We start from the raw sequence: 19,598 nt of genomic DNA on the forward strand, positions 1-19,598 counted from the left end.
TGGAGGGTACTAATTGTTCTTCTGGCTGTGTCTTATTCTTCATACTCTTATTTTCACCTGCCTTTGGTTCCTTCACTTACTTGGGTTTTTACCTTCTTTAATTGTACGCACTTTTACTGAGTGCTGATCGGTCAAATCAAACACTTTGCATCCTTGGTTCTAATTCTGAACCTAACTCCCTGCATCCTCAGACCCATCACTGTCTCCAACTCTGCCCTCTGAGAAAGAGGGTGCAGAGGAGGGCCCAGCTCCCAGGCTGACTCAGTCAGTTGGTCCGTCACACCCATCAGTGTCTCCTGGATTTACTTTCAATCTCTCAGGGCCTGCTTTCTCTGGGCAAGCTGATAAAGTCACATTCTAGGTCTGAAGAGCTGAGGCCCAGGCTCTGGGATGTACTAAGGCACAGCTAAAGCCAAGGAGGTAACAAAGGCTGGGGGGAGACGCTCTGCAGAGGCCCAAGCAGGCCAGACTGGATGCCGCTGGTCCCTGGGGGGCCCGGGCTAGGCAGAGCTCTGTACTGGGGCCCCGTACCTGTCAGGAGAAACTTCCTGCAGGGTCTCTTGTTCTGCTCATCCAGCAGGATGGCGGCAGCATCTGCGAGAGAACAGAGGAGCAGGGTTCAGATGGGCTCTTCCAAGGGAGGTGGGAGGAGGCAGCCACAGGGGCATGGACTTCAGCTAGACACAGGCACTTCCTGTCACCAAGAGGAGCTGTGAGGAAAGGAAAGATCTCCCTGTCCATGGAGAAGTGTAAGCAGTGGTGACCACAGGTTGGGATGTGGAGCCGTGAGGCCAAGCTTCAGGTGAACCACCCCCCACCGCCCCATCCAGAACCAGCCTAAGGCAAGAACCAGGTTTGGTCAGAGGTTCTTGACTTAGTCTGTGCGATGGCATCACCTGGTGTGGCAGCTTGATATGATTTATGGACGCCAAAAAGAGATACAGATTAAGTTGGTAAACTAGTCTGTTCCTCTGGGTGTGATTCCCTTTGATTATATTGGATTCAACAGAGATGCCTTTGATTAAATTATGTTAAGATTAGGGCTTTGATTCGACCAGATCATGGGCGTGCAGGGTTGAATACCAGCCCCCTTGGGAAGCCAATAAAACAGACTCTTACACAGGAGAAGTAGATACACAGAAAAAGACACAGCAGAGGAGAGATTGGTTTTGATGCTGGAGTCCCAGGGAGAGATGAGCCATTTGCCTGATAGTTTACAGCTGACCTTGTGAAAAGATAAAAGCAGCTGAGTCCAGAAATAAATGAGCCCCAGAGAGAGAGAGATGAGCCTTACCCTAGCCTTCAGGTGAGATCAATCAGAAGAAGCAGGACCCACAGAGCCTTAAGAGGAAGAGGAAGGCTGAACTCTTGCAGACATCATTTGCCATCTTGCATCAACATGTGGCAACAGACTTTGGGTGAGAAAGTACCTCTTACAGTCCTTGAGTTGGACTCTTTTTAGAGCCTTGTGACTGTAAGCCTCTACCCCAAATAAATACCCTTTATAAAAGCCAACAGATTTCTGGTACTTTGCATCAGCACCCCTTTGGCTGACTAATATACCTGGGGAGTTTGGGGTTTTTTTCCCCTAAATTCTGGTGCCCCAGGAATTCTCTGTACTGTCCCTGATGTCCAGGAAGCCCACCAGCAAACCCCAGGCCCGGCATTACTTGGCAACCATGCTGGAACCCACTGCCCTCCTCCCACAGGCTCCTGGGGGGCGGGGGGCGGGGGGCGTGGAGCCTAATTAGCATTCCTAGCTGGACTTCCTGGTAATCATTCTGGACACTAACCTTAGCCCTGGTCTCCTCTGATTTTTCCTGCCTTTATTTTCATCACATATTTACTGTTTTAAATTCTGTATGCTTCTTTGTAGGCAACACTTCAATCAGTCAAAATTCCTAACTGTGGTAGATTGCATCATGTCCCCCAACCAAAGACGTTCTTAATCTTAATCAGTGTTCCTATGGGTGTGAGCCTGTTGCAAAGAGGACTTTTTGAAGATGTGGTCAAGTAAACCTGCGTTCAAATCCCAGCTTCCATGACCATGGACAAGCTGCAGTGCTTAATCTCTCCAAGCCTCAGGCCCTCCCTATGTAAAATGCGAACGAAAGTCCCACCTGGCAGGGCTGCTGTGAAAATTTAATAAGATAATGGATGGAAAGCCCTTGGCAGAGCAAGCAGTGGTGCCCCACCCTGGCTGCACCTTAGACTCACCGGAAAGTGAGAACAATTAAATCCACCTCTGGAGCTGGGACCAGCCTCAGGTGCCGCCAGGAGTGAGAACCTCTATCGTGGGTGCTCAACAAATGGCAGCAATTCTGATTTCAGTTCCTTTTCACAAACCTCCTGTGTGGTCATCTTACAGAAGGGGAAACCGAGGTCCAGACGGGGGAAATGGTCTGCCCACAGGCACACAGGAAGTGCAGCACCGCTGGGAACGCAGACCCCAGTGCGCTGCTGTTTTCCGCGCAGCTGCCGATCTCCTGGTGGCTGGGGACAGGGCCAACTACGGGGACCCCCCAGGGCAGGCCTGCAGGGATTGAGGATAGGGGTGGTCTGCTTCCCTCTGGGCTGCTGCCTAAGTGGAGAGGCAGGACCTCTGGGGTCGGGAAGTGGTTATCGAAGGACTTGTGCCAGAGGTGGCCTGGCAGAGCGGGGGCTGACCTGGGTCCTGGTTAATGGGAGCTGGCTGAGTGCCTCAGTGCAGGAGAAGAGTTCCTGGCTGCCCACCATCTGGTTGGCAGTTCTCCACCCTGGCCATACATCAGAAACACTGGCAGGATTTTAAAGTACATGGATGCCTGGGTCCACCTCTCCCAGGTTTTAATTCGTCTGCTGGGGCAGAGCAACAGAATTGCTAAAAGCTCCTTGGTGATTCTGAAGAGTACCCAGGGTTGCCGACCACCAGACCAGGCCCTGCACAAAGCAGTCCGTGCTCCTCTACTTGACATTCAAGGTTCCTAGTGATCTGACCTGTCAGTCCTTGCTTCATCTCCCAAAAAATAACAACCACCCTGGTGCTGTAGATTTGTTCATTTAGACATCCACTTAAACATTTACTGAGTACACGCTGTGTGCTAGGAGACATGCCAGGATGCGGATTTAGCGGAGAATAAGTCAGACCTGGCCCTTCCTTCCAGTCCAATAGTCACACTAATCCACCTGGGTATAAATGGGCTAAACATCTACCCTGTAGCAGAATGAGCTGACCCAGCCTGGCGCTGCTGCCTGAGCTGAGCTCTGAGGTGGGATGACCTGGCTTGGTGAGGGGGCTGGGGGAGCAGAAGGGCATGACCCCAGAGGAAAAGGCACCCTCAAATAGGACATGCAGTGGCCAGTGTGGCTGCAGCTCAGAGGGAGAGGCCAGCAAGGCATGGTGGTCCTGGCAGGACAGGGGCTTTGCCCAGAACACAGTTGTTAACTGGAGGCAAGGCTTAATTCACCTCTGTGTCTTTGGGGAGCTGAGGGTGCGCTAAGTGTTCCCCAAATGTTGGCGGAATGGATGAGCCCATTAGGTACAGGGCCTGAGGCCAGTCCTTTTGTGGACTGCAAGGCATTGTATCCTTACCAGCCTGGGGTGCCACCCAGTCATCATGAGATTACTGAGCCCTTGACACACCCCTGGAGGTGGGTGTTATTGTTACGGCTGTGTTACATGTGACAATATTCGGGCCATGCATGAACCAGGCCCGACACCCCGACACTCCGGCTCATGCTTGTCCTGATGAGCGCAGGACAGCAGCCCCACCGAGGACGAGGGGTTTTGTCAAGGCATGAAGCTGGGAGCAGAGTGGGTGTTGGTCATGTCCCAGGCCCGGTGCCTCCCCACAGCCTGCGCAGTTGCTCAGGGTAAGCTGGGGCCCTGGCGAAGCCTCCAGCCTCCTGATGGGGTGGGAAGAGCTTGGCCACCAGCAGCTGGGGACCCGGGGTGAGGCAATCACTGCTCAGGGTTCTGAAGTCCCCCTGTAAGTGGGGACCTCCTGCCTGCTCCAGCTCCCTGGCAGAGCCAATCCAAGCACGGAATGTGGATGTGAGAGGATGCGGGAGCCCTAAGAAGAGTTTCATCTTTTCTGCAAGTAACACAAGGGCCTCTGCCCATCAGCCCTGGCCTCGAGGACCACCTCTTCTAGGCCTAGCATCTGGGGCCCTCACCAACGTCATCTTGGGACCCAAGCCAGATCATCACCTCCTCAGGATTTGGGAGACAGGGAGCCTTTGCCTGACCCCAGCATTAGAGGCTTCCCAGGCACCCAGGAGGTGCCCTTGCCCCTGAATTAATCCTCTGCCCCATCCCAACCCCTCCCAACCACAGCCACACCTTCCTGCTGAGCGGCCTGGCCACCCTCCCTCATCTGAGCCTCAGAGCCTCTACTTCCTCATCTGAAATGGGGAGAGTCCAGGAGAGCTTCAAAAAGACCATGCCTAGGCTTCACCCCAAACCTGCCTCAGGGATGAGGTTAGGGGATCAGTGGGCTTTTTATTAACCCACAGCCAGGGTTGAAAACCACTGCCTTAGAGTTCATGAGAGAAGCACAAATGACGAACCATGGAAAACACTTGGCATGCAGCAGGCACTCAATCAATGCCCACTCCCCTTGTCATGAATTTGGGTTCAGCCCGGGGAATTCTCTCCATCTCCCCTTCTCCTCCCTTCTTGGCTCAGTTCTTTCCTTCCAGGTTCAGACCCAAGCATCAGTGCTTCCTCCTGGAATCCTGCTCTCCAACTCATGGAGTGCTGGCCCTGCTCGCTCATTCCAGGAGCTCCCGGTTCAGCTCTGCCCCACGGCCAAGCTCCCTCTTCCCTGGATTGGCTCTGGGCTGGCCGACCTCTACCACCTCCCTTGCACTCCTCAGGCCACACGTCTAATAACAAGAGCCATGCAGCAGCAGCTACTGTCAGTGAGCACTGTCCGTGCCAGGCCCCGTGCAGGGTACTTACAGCCCTTAGCTCAGTGCCCCGAATTGCATCTGCTCAGAGAAGCCTTTCCCGGAAAAGCCTCCCTCTGGCAGCCTCGGCTACTCATCCATCAGTCCAGTCAGCCATTCAACCATTCAACAACCGTTTCCTGCCTGCCCACTGCTCACCACGCACAGCAGAGTCCCCGCCTTCAAGTGGCATGCTGGTCGGTCAGCCGCTGCTGAAAGCCTGCCAGAGGCTCCCCTCTGCCCTTGGGACAACCCACGCCCCTTACCTCTGCATGCCTATCAGACCTGGCCTCTATCCTGTCTCCAGCGTCAGCCCCTACCATCCTCCCCCTTGCGACACCGTCGCCCCTAACCCTCCAAGAACACCTCAGGGCCGGCTTTTCCTCATCTCTCAGCTGCCCCCTCAGAGTGACCTTCCTGACCACAGTACCCTGAGAGCCGGGCCCTGTGCTGGGAGACCTGAGTCCTCGGCCAATGACTGCTGGGGGCAGGAGTGCACATCCCAGCTACCCCTTGTGGGGGACCGCGGCCCCAAGCCTCCCACTCTTTTCTCTTCCAAGAGTCCAAACCGAGGCTCGGGCTGACCCATGCGCTTCCTTGTCTGAGGATAAGAGAGAACAGAGCAGGGCCTGTCAGCCTGGCTGCTGAACCGGTGGGCACCCACCTCGGAACATGTCGTACCAGACCTTCTTGGCCTTGAGGTGCTGCAGCCCATTCAGGTGCTTCTTGCGGTTGTGGAGATTGTCCTGGAAGGAGCGGTCGCAGTAGTCGCAGAAGTATCGCTTCCCCATGGCTGCCTACGCCTGGTGCTGCCGCTTCCTGGGAATCACAAAGCACTCTGTCAGACCCTTGGAGAAAATGCCCTACCCCAAAGCCTACAGCAGCTCACCCCTGGCCATGGGCCAGGCTGGCGCACGCTATTCTTTACACGCACGACCCCGCCAAACCTCACGAGAGCCCCGGGAGGAGCTCTGCCACAGCCCGACGATCAGGGCCTGAAAGGCTTCATTCCAGAATGAACAAAACTGGTACCCAGCCTCCTTCCCAGACCAATGAAAGCAGAACCTCAGTGGGTGAGGCCCAGGCAGCCATATTTTTTAAAGCTCCCCAGGTCATTCTAACACACAGCCAGGACTGGGAAACCTCTGCATTATACTGTCTGGCTGACCGTCCCTGCCCCCACCACACTTCTGCCCTCCCCTCGCCCCTGTTCTCTCCACGCCAGCCACACCGTCCTCCTCGCTGCTCCTCACGGGCCAGCCACGTCCTACCTCAGGGCATTTGCACCTGCTGTTTCCTCTGCCTAGAACGGTCTTCCCCCAGATATCTCACCATGCTTGCTCACTTAACTCTTTCAAGCTTTACTCAGATACTACCTTCTCAGGAATCTCTTGGGACCACTTCACTTAAAATGGCAACTCCCATCCCAGTCTTCCCCCTTTCCTTTTTTTTTTTAGGAGGTACCTGGGGTTGAACCCAAGAACTTGTACATGGGAAGCAGGTGCTCAACCATGGAGCTATGCCTGCTCCCCAATGAGAGTTGGTTTTTCAGTTTGTTTGTTTGTTTTTAGGAGGTACTGGAGAACAAATCAGGGACCTCGTACATGGGAAGCAGGCACTCAGCCACTTGAGCTACATCTGTTCCTTCCGTTTTATTTCTTCTCTTCGCACTTAACCACCTCTGAAGTAGGAAGCAATTGACTTCCGTTTATTGTCTCTCTCCCCCATCAATAATATAAACCCATAAGGTCAGGCATATTTTTGTTTTGTTCGTTCATTGCTGAAGGCCCAGCACCCAAAATGGCGTGTGACACAGAGCAGAATATCAACTATTTGTTGATTAATCCCCATTTACCTTATGGGACGCCTGAGGTTCAGAGAGAGGGCGTGATCTGCCCAAGGTCCCCCAGCTGGTAAGTCAGAATGCAAACCCAGGTCCCCTGAAATCAGGGCTTCTACTGCAGCATGCTGCCAACATCCTCCTTTCCTGAGCTAGCTTGAAGCTTAGAGATGCTGAAGAAGGCTCAGGCAGCAAACGCAAACAGCTTCCCAAAGAGATTAGCTAAATTCTCAGGCGGCAGCTTCCCAGCCAGACACAGAGAATGGAGAACATTTCAGGGTCTTAAGACTTCTGAGCCATAGAGACCACCGCCACCACTCTTGACCCAGATGTCCCGCAGCCCAAGGTGGTGGCGGTTCCAGGACTCTCATGGCAAACCTTCAGCTCCTCCAGTAAGATGATGAGAGGAGGAATGGACCCACTGGGGGCCAGCAGGTGGGATCTGCAAAGGCTGAGCCCAGACCAGTCATTCACCCAAAGGGAAAAGAGGTGCCCTGGGGAGAGAGGAGGACAGGAGCATGGTGGGGGCAGGGGTGGTCATCCAGATGGTAGAGGGAGAAGGGAGGACAGAAAATGACTTCCCCAAGGTCATGAGGTAGCAGCAAAAGCCTCGGGCTCCTAGGACCTAAAGCTGAAGCTGGAACTGGATTAAGAGAGCAGACTGCTGGGGGAATGCATCTTGGGCGGAAGAAACTGGGGAGAGACGCAGAGACAAACGAGCTTCCTGGACAGTCCAGGCAGCCAAGCAATTTGATGGAGAAAGCTGTTCCTGCGGCAGACAGGGCCAGCCAGCCATTAAGTCGAGGGCTGTAATGGGATCAGGAACAGACAGTCATTCAAAAATGAAAACGTATAAAACCTCTCTTCTCCCATTACTGCTGAGAAACCGCACCCCAGACACATGGACATGATATATGAAATTTGGCAGCTATAATACACCCCGTCTTGCCAATAAACTTACAGGAATTGGATTGAAATGGTAAGAGATGAACGTTTAATGGCGAGTGCTTAACCAAGCCATTCACGAAGCTTGAAGCTCTGAGGAGCTGCTGGCTCTGGAGAGCAATGGGGAAGAGAGGGACAGAGAGAGGGGTATCCCTCTGGGAGAATGAAACGGCACCACAGCAGATCTAGCTGGACAAAACCACAGAGTGCCCTGAGCAGCCAGCTGTGTGACCTTGGGCAAGTCATTTGCCCTCTCTAGGCCTCTCCTGTCATCATAGGAAAACAAGGCAGTGGGACTAACTGATATGAAGATTGCTTGGGGAATGGGACAGAGAAGTTTGCTAATTCAAATGGATTATTAATAAAAGAGTAATAGCAATGGGGGGAGTAGATGTGGCTTAAGCAGTTGAGTGCCTGCCTCCTACATGGGAGGTCCCATGTGTGGTTCCCAGTGCCTCCTTAAAAACAAACAAACAAACAAACAAAAAACACAAGCAAACAAACGAAAAAACCAACTCAGAGGAGACACTATGGCTTGATAAGGCTTGGTGGCTGAGCACTGGCTTCCCACCTGCAAAGTCCCAGGTTTGATTCCCAGCTCCAGTACACAAAGAAAAAGAAAAAGAAAAAGAAGTAAAAAAAAAAAAAAAAAAAAAAAAAAATGGGCAAGGAGCTTGAATAGACATTTCTCCAAAGAAGATATACAAATGGCCAATAAACACATGTTCAACATCATTAGCCATCAGGAAAATTCAAATTAAGACCACAGTGAGATACCACTTCACACCCATTAGAATGGCCATTATTTTAAAAAATGGAGAATAACAAGTGTTGGTAAGGATGCAGAAAAATAGGATCCCTCTCTCACTACTGGTGGCGATATAAATGGTACAGCCACTGCGGAAAGCACTTTGAGAAGTTCCTCAGCAAGTTCAACATAGAATTACCATATGACCTGGCACTTCCACTCTTAGAAACATGCCCCAAAGAAATAAACGTAAGGACTAGAACAGATAGCTGTGCATTGCAGCATTATTCACAATAGCCAAAAGCTGGAAATAACCCAAGTGTCCATCAATAGATGAACGGATAAACAAATATGGTATATTCATACAATGTAATATTATTCAGCCACAAAAAGGAATGAAATTCTGACACATGTGACAACCTGGAAGAACCATGAAAACATCATGTTGAATAAAACAAGTCAGACACAAAAGGACAAACACTGTGTGATTTCACTGATATGAAATATCTAGAATAAGCAAATTCACGGAGCCAGAAAGTAAATTAGATGTTACCAGGGGTAGGGGGTGGGAAAGGATAGGGAGTTCTTGCTTAAAGGATAGAATTTCCATGTGGGATGATGAAAAAGTTTTGGTAATGAATGGTGGTGAAGGCAGCACAAAATTGCAAATGTAATTAATATCAATGAACTGTACACATGAAAGTGGTAGAAGTAGGAAATTTTCTACTGAATATATATTACCACAATAAAAACATTTTAAAAAGTAATAGCAGTAAAAAATAACAATAACAATGCCTGGCATTAGGTAAGTGCTCAGTAAATTTACCTATTATTAGAGCTAATAATGTAGAGCCTCTACAATGCTAAATTTAGCACTAAGCTAAAAGCTTTAGAAGCATCATCTCGTTTAATCCCCAGGACAACCTGCGAGGAAGGGACTATATGCTTTTCTAGATGAGGGAAATGAGGCTCCACGAAGTGAAATGACTTATCTAAGGTCACAACTAGAAAGCAGCCAAGCTGTGCTTAGAATCCAGGCAGTGTGACTCAAGAGCCACACTTCTAATCACATATAAAAAAAAGGCTGCTCCCAGCAAATCACACTGTTAACAGCTTTCCTTCACTAACCACTCACTCTGTCCCTGGGCCCATGCTGGTCACTTCGCACCTCAAGGAGTACATATTAACATTCCATTTTACAAATGAGGAGCCTGAGACCCAGAAGGGCCACGTATGTAGGAAGGGCAGAGCTGGTTCGGGGTGCCTGGGGCTCAGGTCTGCTGGCAATGCCTGTGCCTACTCCACTGGGCGAACTGTCCCAAATGCCAACCTGCTGGGAAATCAAGTTCTATGGCCTGCCCTCTGCCCACCCAACAACACTGCGACCCAAATGATCATAGTATCCCCACTTCACGGAGGATGACACTCAGCACCAGCGCCTGCAACTGCCCTGAGCCGGGTGGGCAAGGGTTAAGAGCCTGACAGTCTGGAGTCAGGCTGTGCAGGTATAAATCCAGGTGCCACTGCCTTCTAACTCAGTGACCCTGGGCAGTTACTTAACTTCTGGCCTCAGGATCCTCTGAAAACAGGGCTAATAGCAGTGGCCCCTAAGGGCTTGCTCTGAGAATTCAGATCACCCACATAAGTACTTAGCACAGTCTCAAGAAACACTGGTTGCCGTCTCCATCTTTATATTGTCCTCTGAATAGCCTGATGTCAGAAAGGGCGCAGAACTGGGAACAGAACACCAGGGCCTAAGTGACCTTTGGGGTCAGCAGGTCAGATGAGGAAAGTGAGGCCAGGAGGAGGGAAGTGAGTTGCCCAAAGCACACAGCACAAGAGGCAGATGGCCCCCAACAGCGGCCCAGACCCCTGCCCCACCACAGCAGCTCTGCAGAGCCCCCATCACCCAGGGGTGTGTCAGGGGAGCAGGATCCCGAGGGCCCGTGGTAACCATCGACCTCACAGGCCTGTCCCCATGGAGCCTGTTCCTGGGCAGGAGCCGGCCTTCAGCAAGGTGCCTTTATCCAGCCATCACCCAGGCATGGACTTCTCGGGCTCGTGACCCAACCCGCCTCCCACTCCGGTGCCTTTGTGCACATTAGAAGAAGGTGTCCTTTCCTCAGAATGGGAACAGGGCCCAGCGCACGACTGGGCAAGTGGTGCGTGGGCAAGATTTCAGCTCTGAGCCCTGCCACCTCCACCCCCTCAGTCGGGTGTTCTTGTCAAGGCACAACCTGCACCACTGCACTTGGCAGCCCTGCAGTGGGGGTCAAGGAAGGGGGAAGGACGGGACAGCTGGAGCGTCTCTAGACCATGCCCGGGCGCCAGCATGGGGTGCTGACTAAGCTGGCCCTCTCCCGCCCGTGACTCGTCATCCTCCGAGGCTGGCTTGCTCCCGCGCTGGATGAGCAAGGCCCTGTCCGGAACACAGAACAATCCAGCCCCGCTCCCTCACTGGGAACACAGGACGTGCCACCCACCCACTCCCAGGGACCACGTCCACGGCTGCAATAGCATCTGCCGGCTCCTTGGAGCCGCTCCAGGCGGCAGGCGGACTGGCTCCTCATGGCCAAGGGGCAGCAGGCAAAGCCAGTGGGATGACTCTCTAGGGACTCACAGGTCTGGCTTACGATTCCAGCTCTGCCACTTAGAAGCTGGGTGTCCTCAGGAAAGCAATTTCATCTCCCTGAGTCTGTCCTTAGCTCTAAAGCAGGGCTCTCTCCCTGCCGTGGAATTACCAAGGTTGTATACATAAGGCGCCTCCCACGCAGTTACTGCTCCGAGAACGGAGACTCTTTCTGTGGCTGCAGCTGTATCCAGGCGCTCAGCCCCCACCCCTCTTGGCCAGCACGCCCTGACCACCGCATATGAACTTGCGGCCATGGGCGCTTCTGCCTCTCCTACACCTGCTCTGTCTTCCAGGCACACCTCGCCTTCTCACAGGCCGACTCACCGTCGCGTCTATCTCCCGCCCCGACTGGAACATAAACTCCACATGGGCAGAGGGCTCTGTTTGTCCAGCTGCTTACCGCAGCGCCTGGAACAGGACCTGGCACATATTAGTGCCCCATAATGCTAGAGGACGGAATGAGCGAGCAGCTTGCAGGATGTGAGGGTCTCACTCCCCCTGCTCCCCGAGCCCTGTCCTCCTCAAGCCTGGATCTGGAAGCAAGGAAGGGAGCAATGTAAAGCCACAAAGGCACGTCTCTCACTGCCAGCCCCGCCTCTCCCCACTCTCAGCACCTGTGTCTCCAGCGAGCTCTAGTCCTGGCCAGCTCAACATTTAACCCCGTTCTACCGACCTCAGCCATGCCTGGCTGGCCTATGGGACTTGACTTCAGTCGTCTAGATTCAGAGACAAGATTACCAACCAGTTGAGACACTGTGGGTGGAAGAGGGAAGAGAAGGGAGTGGGGCAGCAGGGGAGGCAGGCCTTCAGATGTGATGCCCGCATGCTAGGCACATCTAGGCATGAGGCTTTCAGGCCCTTATTTAACCTTCACAGTGACCCTTCAGATAGGAAGGCATCCCATTTTGCAGATGAGGAAACAGGCCGGCAGTCACTCCTGTGTGCTCAGAGCCTTGGCTAGGAGGAGCCGTGACAGTGATGATGGCGCCTATGCCTGACTGTGGCCTCCCATAAGGCTGTGCTGGTGGGGGACCGAGGTGCGCAGAGCCAGGACCCCAAAGCCCGCCCTCCCCCCGTCCTGCCACCCCTCTGGGAGGCTCTCATGGGACAATGTCTGTACTTCATCAATATTCCCAGTTCCTTTCATTGTGTGCATCTTGGGCACCGAACTGGCTTGGGTACAGGGCTAAAATAAGCCAACAGCACGGCCTTGGCCAGGGTCTAGGATGCACACTGCCCCTGGCCTGGACTGGTGCTAACCACATGCCGCCCTTGAACTCACCTGTCATGGCTTCTAATTATGGCAACACCATACCACAGGTAAAGAGCAGACCATAGCCAGAGGACAGCCTCACTGCGCGGCCACCAGGGGTGCGGCAATGTCTCGGCGCCCTACCTGCCTTGCATCTGATGATGACGGCATCTGTGTATGTGTGTGTGTGTGTGGGGGGGTGGCCTGTGGACTGCCCTGCTTAGACTCTTGCAACAGAGGGGCTGTGAAGATCCAGATGTCTTCCCTGATGGAGCCTCAATATGTTAGAGGTATTCCTCAAATGCCCTGGGTTTTGTTGTTTTTTTTTTTGTAGTAAGCCGCACAGTTTTTTCCTCACCTTGTCCAGGTTCACCTTCTACCACCTCTTGGGGATGAGGTACGACACCTCACCTCCTAATTCAGCAGGTCTGGGATGGGGCCAGGCTCTAAGCAGGTCCTGATGCACACTTGGAGAAGTGCTGCTCTAAAGGAGCAGAAGATGGACCAAAGAACAGAGAGGGAGAGGACTTGCCCAAAGTCACACAGACCATTCAAGCCTGTCTTTTGAAGTCGCTTTTCCCACACAACTACCTTAATCACTCAGCCCAGGTCTGAGCGCCATCCTTGCCACTTTCAGGCTGTGTAACATTCAGCAAACTACCTACCTATGGAGCCTCATCTGTAAATCGGGTAACAGTACTCTTCCCTAAGGTTATTGTGAGGATTAAATCATGCACGTGTGAGGTTAGCACAATACCTGGCATACTAAAGTGCTCTACACCCATTTGTGGGATGTGGCAGCCAGCGTCTCAGATGCCCCCAATGACCACCACCTCCTGGTATTCTCACCCGGTGTACAGGGATTGGTCTGTATGACCAACAGAGTAGAGCAGAAGTGATGGATGTCTCTTCCAAGGTTAGGTTCTAAAAGACTCTGCGGATTCCAACTTGCTCTCTTTCTCCGATCACTCACTCTGGGGGAAGCCAGCGGCCATGTGGCAAGCAGCCCTATGGAGAGGCCCACAAGGGAGGACTGAGGCCTCCTGCCCATAGCCACGTGAGTGAACTTGGCACAGGGACTCTCCAGCCCGTGTGCCTTCAGATGACTGCAGCTCTGACTGACAACTTAACTAGCTAAGCTATGCCCAAATTCCTGGCACTCAGAAATTGGGTAAGATAATAAATGTCTGCTGTTTTAAGGAGTTATGTTTGGGGATAACTTGCAATGCAGCAATAGATAACTAAGATGGGGGAATAAATGAATGAAAACCTCAAATCTCTTTAACAATCTGTGACAGGCACAGGTACACAGTGCTCCATGTCCCAAACACTCGAGAGCCAAGGCAAAGGAGGGTACTTCCTTCCACTCATATATGCATGACCCTAACACTCCCGGTTCCCTTTTCATTCCTTTCTTCATTCATTCATCAGCCAAACATTTGCTGAGCACTTACTCTCAGCCAGATTGGGATTCACATCTCATGACACACAGTTCCTGCTCTCGCAAGAAGGTGACTGACAGATTCACCCCCAGTGACAGTACTGGGTAAAAGGCCCAGGGACAGAAGGATGCACAGCGTGCAGGGGGCACAAGAAGGGGCACCTGCATCCAGCAGGGGATTCTTCTAAGGAAATGAGCGGAGATTGCCACAAGGGTGTCAGTGCTGAGAAGGTCACTTCAACATAGCTTATCCTAAAACTGAAATCTAAATGTCTACCACCAGACACCTGACAGCTACCCACTGGCCACCACATACCAATGTGGGGTGGGGGAAGGGGTTCAATAACACGACCACGAAGCTTGTGAGGTCAGTTCTTTCCTCATCCTACTGCCAAAAAAATGAAGACAGAGAGCCTGGAGTTGTCAAGGAACAACAGTAGGGTATGAGCCGCATCTGTTCAACAGAGTACCACTCGGTCATTAGAAGTCAAGTCAAAGGAAAATATTCCCTCACGTGGACAAACATTCCCCTTATATTCTTAAACAAAATGGCTTGATGTCACAACAGTATGTGCAATATAATATCACTTTTTTAAGAGAGAAAGGAACCCCCCCACATACACACACAGCTTATAGCAGATACAAAATATTTACCGTGGTTATAGCTGGATACTGGGATTTTGTGTTTTTCTATTTTTCTAAGTTTCTACATTTAGCATGTATTTTTTAATCTTTTCGGGGGGGCAGGGGGGAATCCTCAAAAAAATGGAAAATGTGTTAGGCAGGGGTAAATCCTATTCCTTCTTCTCCCGTGAGAGGCTGCCATGGATGGTTCCAGTGGCCTGGTTCACCTGGATGAACAAGCTAGGGGTGGCAGTTGAAAGCAGGCAGAGCAAGACACTTCCCTCAGTCCCCGGCAGAAGGCTGACAGGGAGAACCTGGTTCAGCCAGCCCAAGGCCCAGTGAAGGCTGGCGCAAGCCAAATCTGGGCTCCAGGGAGCTGCAGGCTGGAGACACAGTTGCTCATCAGACAGCTACAGGTCCCAGGGGGCTGGAGTTTCCAAACAGTCTAGGTAAAAATAGTCTGAAGGAGGCTTCTGAACCAGATACCTAGGCTCAGAACTGCCTTTGCATCCCTCTTTCCCCACCCCAGTCTGGGCTCCAAATGCCATCTGAGCCTTGCTGTCACCACTGCCACTGCCATCAAGTCAGATCCTCACCTCTTCACAACTGGGCACAACCTCCTCAGTTCACCTCAACCTGGGCAGCATCAGATCAACCCCCAAAATGAACTAAAAATCAAAGACCTAAATGTAAGAACTGAAACTATAAAACACTTAGAAGAAGGAAAAAAAAAAAAAAAAAAACACTTAGAGAAGAAAACATAGGGAAAAATCTTTATGACCTTGGATTTGTCAATGGGTTATTAAGTATGACAACAAAAGCATAGGCAACAAAAAAAGTTTTTAATTTTGGACTTTATCAAAATTAAAAACTTTTCTGCATTAAAGAACACTATCAACAGAATGGAAAGAAAACCCACAGTACAGGATAAAATATTTGCAAATCATATATCTGATATGGGATTAATATCTAGAATATATAAAGAACACCTACCACTCAACTACAAAAAAAAGCAAATAACCCAATTTTAAAATGGGCAGTATACAAATGGCCAATAAGCACATGAAAAGATGCACAACCTCTTTAGGGAAACCATTAGGGAAATGCAAATCACAACCACAATGAGATACCACTTCACATTCACTAGGATGGCTAGAATAAGAAAGATGGAAAATAGCAAGTGTTGACAAGGATGCAGAGAATTAGAAGCCCTGCATATTGCTGGTGGGATTGTAAAATGATATAGCCACTGTGGAAAGCAGTTTGGGGGCTCCTGAAAAGTTAAATGTACAATTACCATATGGCACAACAATTCCACTCTTAGGTATATATTCAAAAGAATTGAAAATATGAACACCAATGTTCATAGTGGCATTATTCACAATAGCCAAAAGGTGGAAACAACCCAAGTGCCCATCAACAGATGAATGGATAAACAAAAAGTGGTATATCCATACAATGGAATATTATTCAATTTTTAAAAGGAATAAAGTTCTGATAAATGCTACAACATGGATGGACCATGAAATCATTATGCTAAGTGAAATAAGCCAGACACAAAGGTTAAATATTGTATGATTCTACTTCTATGGAGTATCTAGAATAGGCAAATTCATAAAGATAGCAAGTAGATAGGAGGTTACCAGGGGGTAGGGGAGAGGGAAAGCGGAGTTATTGCTTAATCAATACAGGGTTTGTTTGGGGGTGAGCAAAGGGTTTTGGAAATAGTGGTGATGGTTATATAACATTCTGAATATAATTAATGCCACTGAATTGTACACATAAATGGTTTTATGTTATATATATTTTACCCGAATTTTTAAAAAAGCAAAAATATGTAATTGATAAAATAGATGTCAGTCGCTCATATTAGACTTGTGGCTTTAAGTTTAGGGGTCAACAGTGGTTGGAAACACTGGCTGCATATTTGAATCACCTGAGGTGCTGGCTGTAACAGCTACTGAAGGGGTACCCCCATATTTTGATTTCATGTCAGAGGTGGAGTCTGGTATTTTTTTAAATTCAGAGAACCACTGCCATAAGAGAATTTGACTAAGTCTGTAAAAAAGTATTAGACTGTTCATAAGAACGTGAAATTCATTACATTTATAAGTTTAACTTATTAGGTTTTCTAGAACCACTTAAGTATTCTGGGGAAATTATGCTTGTTAGGTTACGCATCTAAAGTGCTTAAAAAGAAAATCAAATATATTAAATTTATAAATGCAGTTAAAATGTTTAAGGAAATTTAATTAAGCTGTAGATAGGGCAGCTGAAAGAAATTTAGTTTGTTCGACTTGAGTTCAAACATTAATCAAAGGAAAAGTTAAGGTCATTTTTCTCATTTTCTTAGATTTATGTATAGAATAATAATTTCTAGGTTGAAATGGAAAGCTTCAAGAAATTGTAGGTTTTTTAAATTGTTACTCCAACATGGGAATTTACAATACAAAAACTAAAACCAAGTAACACGAGCCACATCTTAACTCCTTGTGCTCTTCCCTATCCCACCTAAAATTATTCCTTCCTCCTCTGAACCTTTCATCAGCCAGATATGAGCTGATGATGAACAAAGACTTAAGTATTGGTTCCCTGGAGCCTCAAGTCTCTGTGCCCCAAGGAGCTACCAGGATATTTGCAAATAGTAAATAACCGCAATGAGGATAACTCCTCATGGATATAGACAGAGCATTTCAGTTTTCCTTCCAATCCCCTAACCGAGCCACATTGTGGCCTTTTACTGATTGAGAAAACATGACCCAGGAAGTTGGAACCTGATCAAGGTCACCCAGAATCAGAGGCAGATCTGGGTCTGGAGTCCAGGGCTGGGGTTTTGAATACCACCCCCATCCTGATTACTGTGATCACTGGCTTGACAGCTCCTCTGAACTCCAAACTCCTTACCCCATTTGCCTCTTGACATTTCCACTTGGATGTCTAACAGGCAGCTCAAACTTAATGATGGCCAAACAGAACTTAGAATCATACCTGTCCCTGTTAATGGCACCTCCCTCCATCCAGTCGCTGAGGCCAACTCTCAGGTTGTAAAACTTCAATTTCTCTCCCACCTACCCCCCCACTTGTTTGCCCTCCCTCCCAAAATACATCCCCAAACTGGCTACTACTCTAATCCACATCCTAATCTAAATGATCGTCCTCCCATAGCTGAGCCACCATAATACCTTCCCCTCTTAAGTCCTTTCTTTGGATAGCAGCCAGACTGATAATGTTAAAATGTTAATTAGATTATGTCGCATCCCTGCATAAAACCCTTCAATGACACCCCAATGCAATTAGAAGAGAATAAGGCTCCTTACTATGGGCTCAAGGACAATGTGAGCTGACCCAAGCCCACCTTTCCAGAGTCCACTCTACTCCTTTAACGCAAACACCGCCAAGACAGCGGCTGCCTCCGGACCTTTGCACTAGCTTTTCCCTGTTTGCCAGGCTCGTATTCTCAGGTCTCAGCTCAAATGTCACCTTCAGAAAGGCTTTCCCCAGCCGTGCTACCTAAAGTAGCACCATCACCCCCTACCCAATCCCATCAACCAATCATCTACTCTTCAAGACACTACTTGTTTGTGGTTATGGCGCCTCCTTATCCACCCACACCTAGAACGAGCGCTCCATGAGAGCAGTGACTTGGCTGCTGGGACCCCACCGCTGGGCTCAAGGGAGGCGCTCAGAAAGCATTTGTTGAACGGCCCTCGTATTCCAAAGCCCACGCTCTTTCTATTCCCAAGAAGTGAAGGGTCCCAGCCCTTCCAGCCCAGGGCTCCCGGCTGCGAAGCCCGAGGGTGAGGGAACAGGAAGCCTTGAGGCGGGATTGAAGGAATTCAGCCCCCAAGACCCGACTTTCGCCCCGGACTCCACCTCTAGGCCTTGTCTACGGGATGGTGGAGACAGGGAGAGATGACGAGCCTGGGGCCCAGACGCCCAGGTCCTCTCACCCTTCCATCAACTCCCCACCCTGTGAAGTGATCAGTACTGCCGAGCGGAGCGCGGACTGAGAAGGACGAGGCCAAGTCCTCCCGTGGGGGGAAACATTCGCCCCTCCGCAAGGTACCTGGCTCCCGGGGCCGGACAGCTCCGAGCTCCTCCTCTTGCGTGCTCGCGTCGCGCACTGCTTGCTGGAATACGTAGTCCTTTCCGACTATCAAGCCTGTCTTCCCAGAAACCTTTGGAATCAAAAGTGAGACGCGCGGTGTGGGAGGGCGGGAGGAAGGGTGGAAGCGCGAGGACTTCTGGGAATTGTAGTTCCAAGTATTCAATGAGGAGTCCATGCTTAATTCTAAGTATTCCATAAGTAAGAAAAGATTGAGAAAAATTCCGCAATATATCTTATCAAACTAAGTTTCGACTGCAGTGATCTAGATATTTGTGGAACTTTCGCCTGCGCAGGTCAGCTGTCACCTTTGTGGGGCAAAGCGACTAGCACTGAACTACAAGACCCATAAAGTATTGCGGGTCTAGGGCCTTTGGAGGGCGAGGTCGGCCGGGGCGCAGGCGCGGTGGCCCCGAGTGTGGCAGTGGGGAAACATGGCGCCTCCGACGTTGAGTGCGAGATTGTACTCCCTACTATTCCGCAGGACCTCCACTTTCGCCCTCACCATCGCCGTGGGCGCCCTGTTCTTCGAGCGAGCCTTCGACCAAGGCGCGGACGCGATCTTCGCGCACATCAACCAGGGGGTAAGGTCCTGGGCCGTCCCTGACCTTGGGCGGGCCTGAGGATGAGACAGCGGGAGTGGGGGTTGGGCGCGACTCATTCTACCTTTACCAGAAAGGGGTACACTCGGGGCCTGTTTGGCGTGAATACTAAACCTTTAGACGAGGTCAGTAGATACCAGTTTGCAGGGGTTGTAAATATTGGTATTTCTCCATCCCACATACCTACTTCTCCATTTCCAGAAGCAAAAATTAAAGCCCAGTGAGAGCCAAGGACCTACTAGGACCATAACCAGCAAATGAGTGGTAAGCCAGGTTTGGAACCTGGGACCACTGCCTCCTCTGAGGGTTTCAAGAGCAGATTTGAGCAGACAACTGTCATAGAAAGGGCAGAGTTGCCCGCCTTTTCAGATAAGGCTTCTCATGCTTGTTGGGTGATGGTAACAATAGTGTGAATGTAATTAATAAAGAGTGGGGGCAATGAAATCAGAAAGCCCTGCGTGAGAATACTGGACTTTGTCA

General features: G+C 50.3%; 1 protein-coding gene across 3 annotated transcripts in view; it reads right to left on the reverse strand.

Annotated features, from left to right (window-relative positions):
* ZMAT5 (zinc finger matrin-type 5) overlaps positions 1 to 18,565 on the reverse strand; it is a 24,670-nt gene extending 6,105 nt beyond the window's left edge. The window contains exons 1-3 of one of the 3 annotated variants that reach the window (XM_004461766.5): positions 18,478 to 18,565; positions 5,594 to 5,748; positions 532 to 594 (exon numbers count right to left, since the gene is read on the reverse strand). In XM_004461766.5, the coding sequence (XP_004461823.1) occupies positions 532 to 594; positions 5,594 to 5,720 (190 nt within the window). In that variant the 5' untranslated portion in view covers positions 5,721 to 5,748; positions 18,478 to 18,565. The other 2 variants (XM_004461767.5, XM_012526466.3) reach the window with 2 other exon arrangements.
* Between the last annotated feature and the right edge of the window lie 1,033 nt (positions 18,566 to 19,598).

Source organism: Dasypus novemcinctus, chromosome 19, assembly GCF_030445035.2.
Source record: "Dasypus novemcinctus isolate mDasNov1 chromosome 19, mDasNov1.1.hap2, whole genome shotgun sequence".
NCBI classification, from domain to species: Eukaryota; Metazoa; Chordata; class Mammalia; order Cingulata; family Dasypodidae; genus Dasypus; species Dasypus novemcinctus.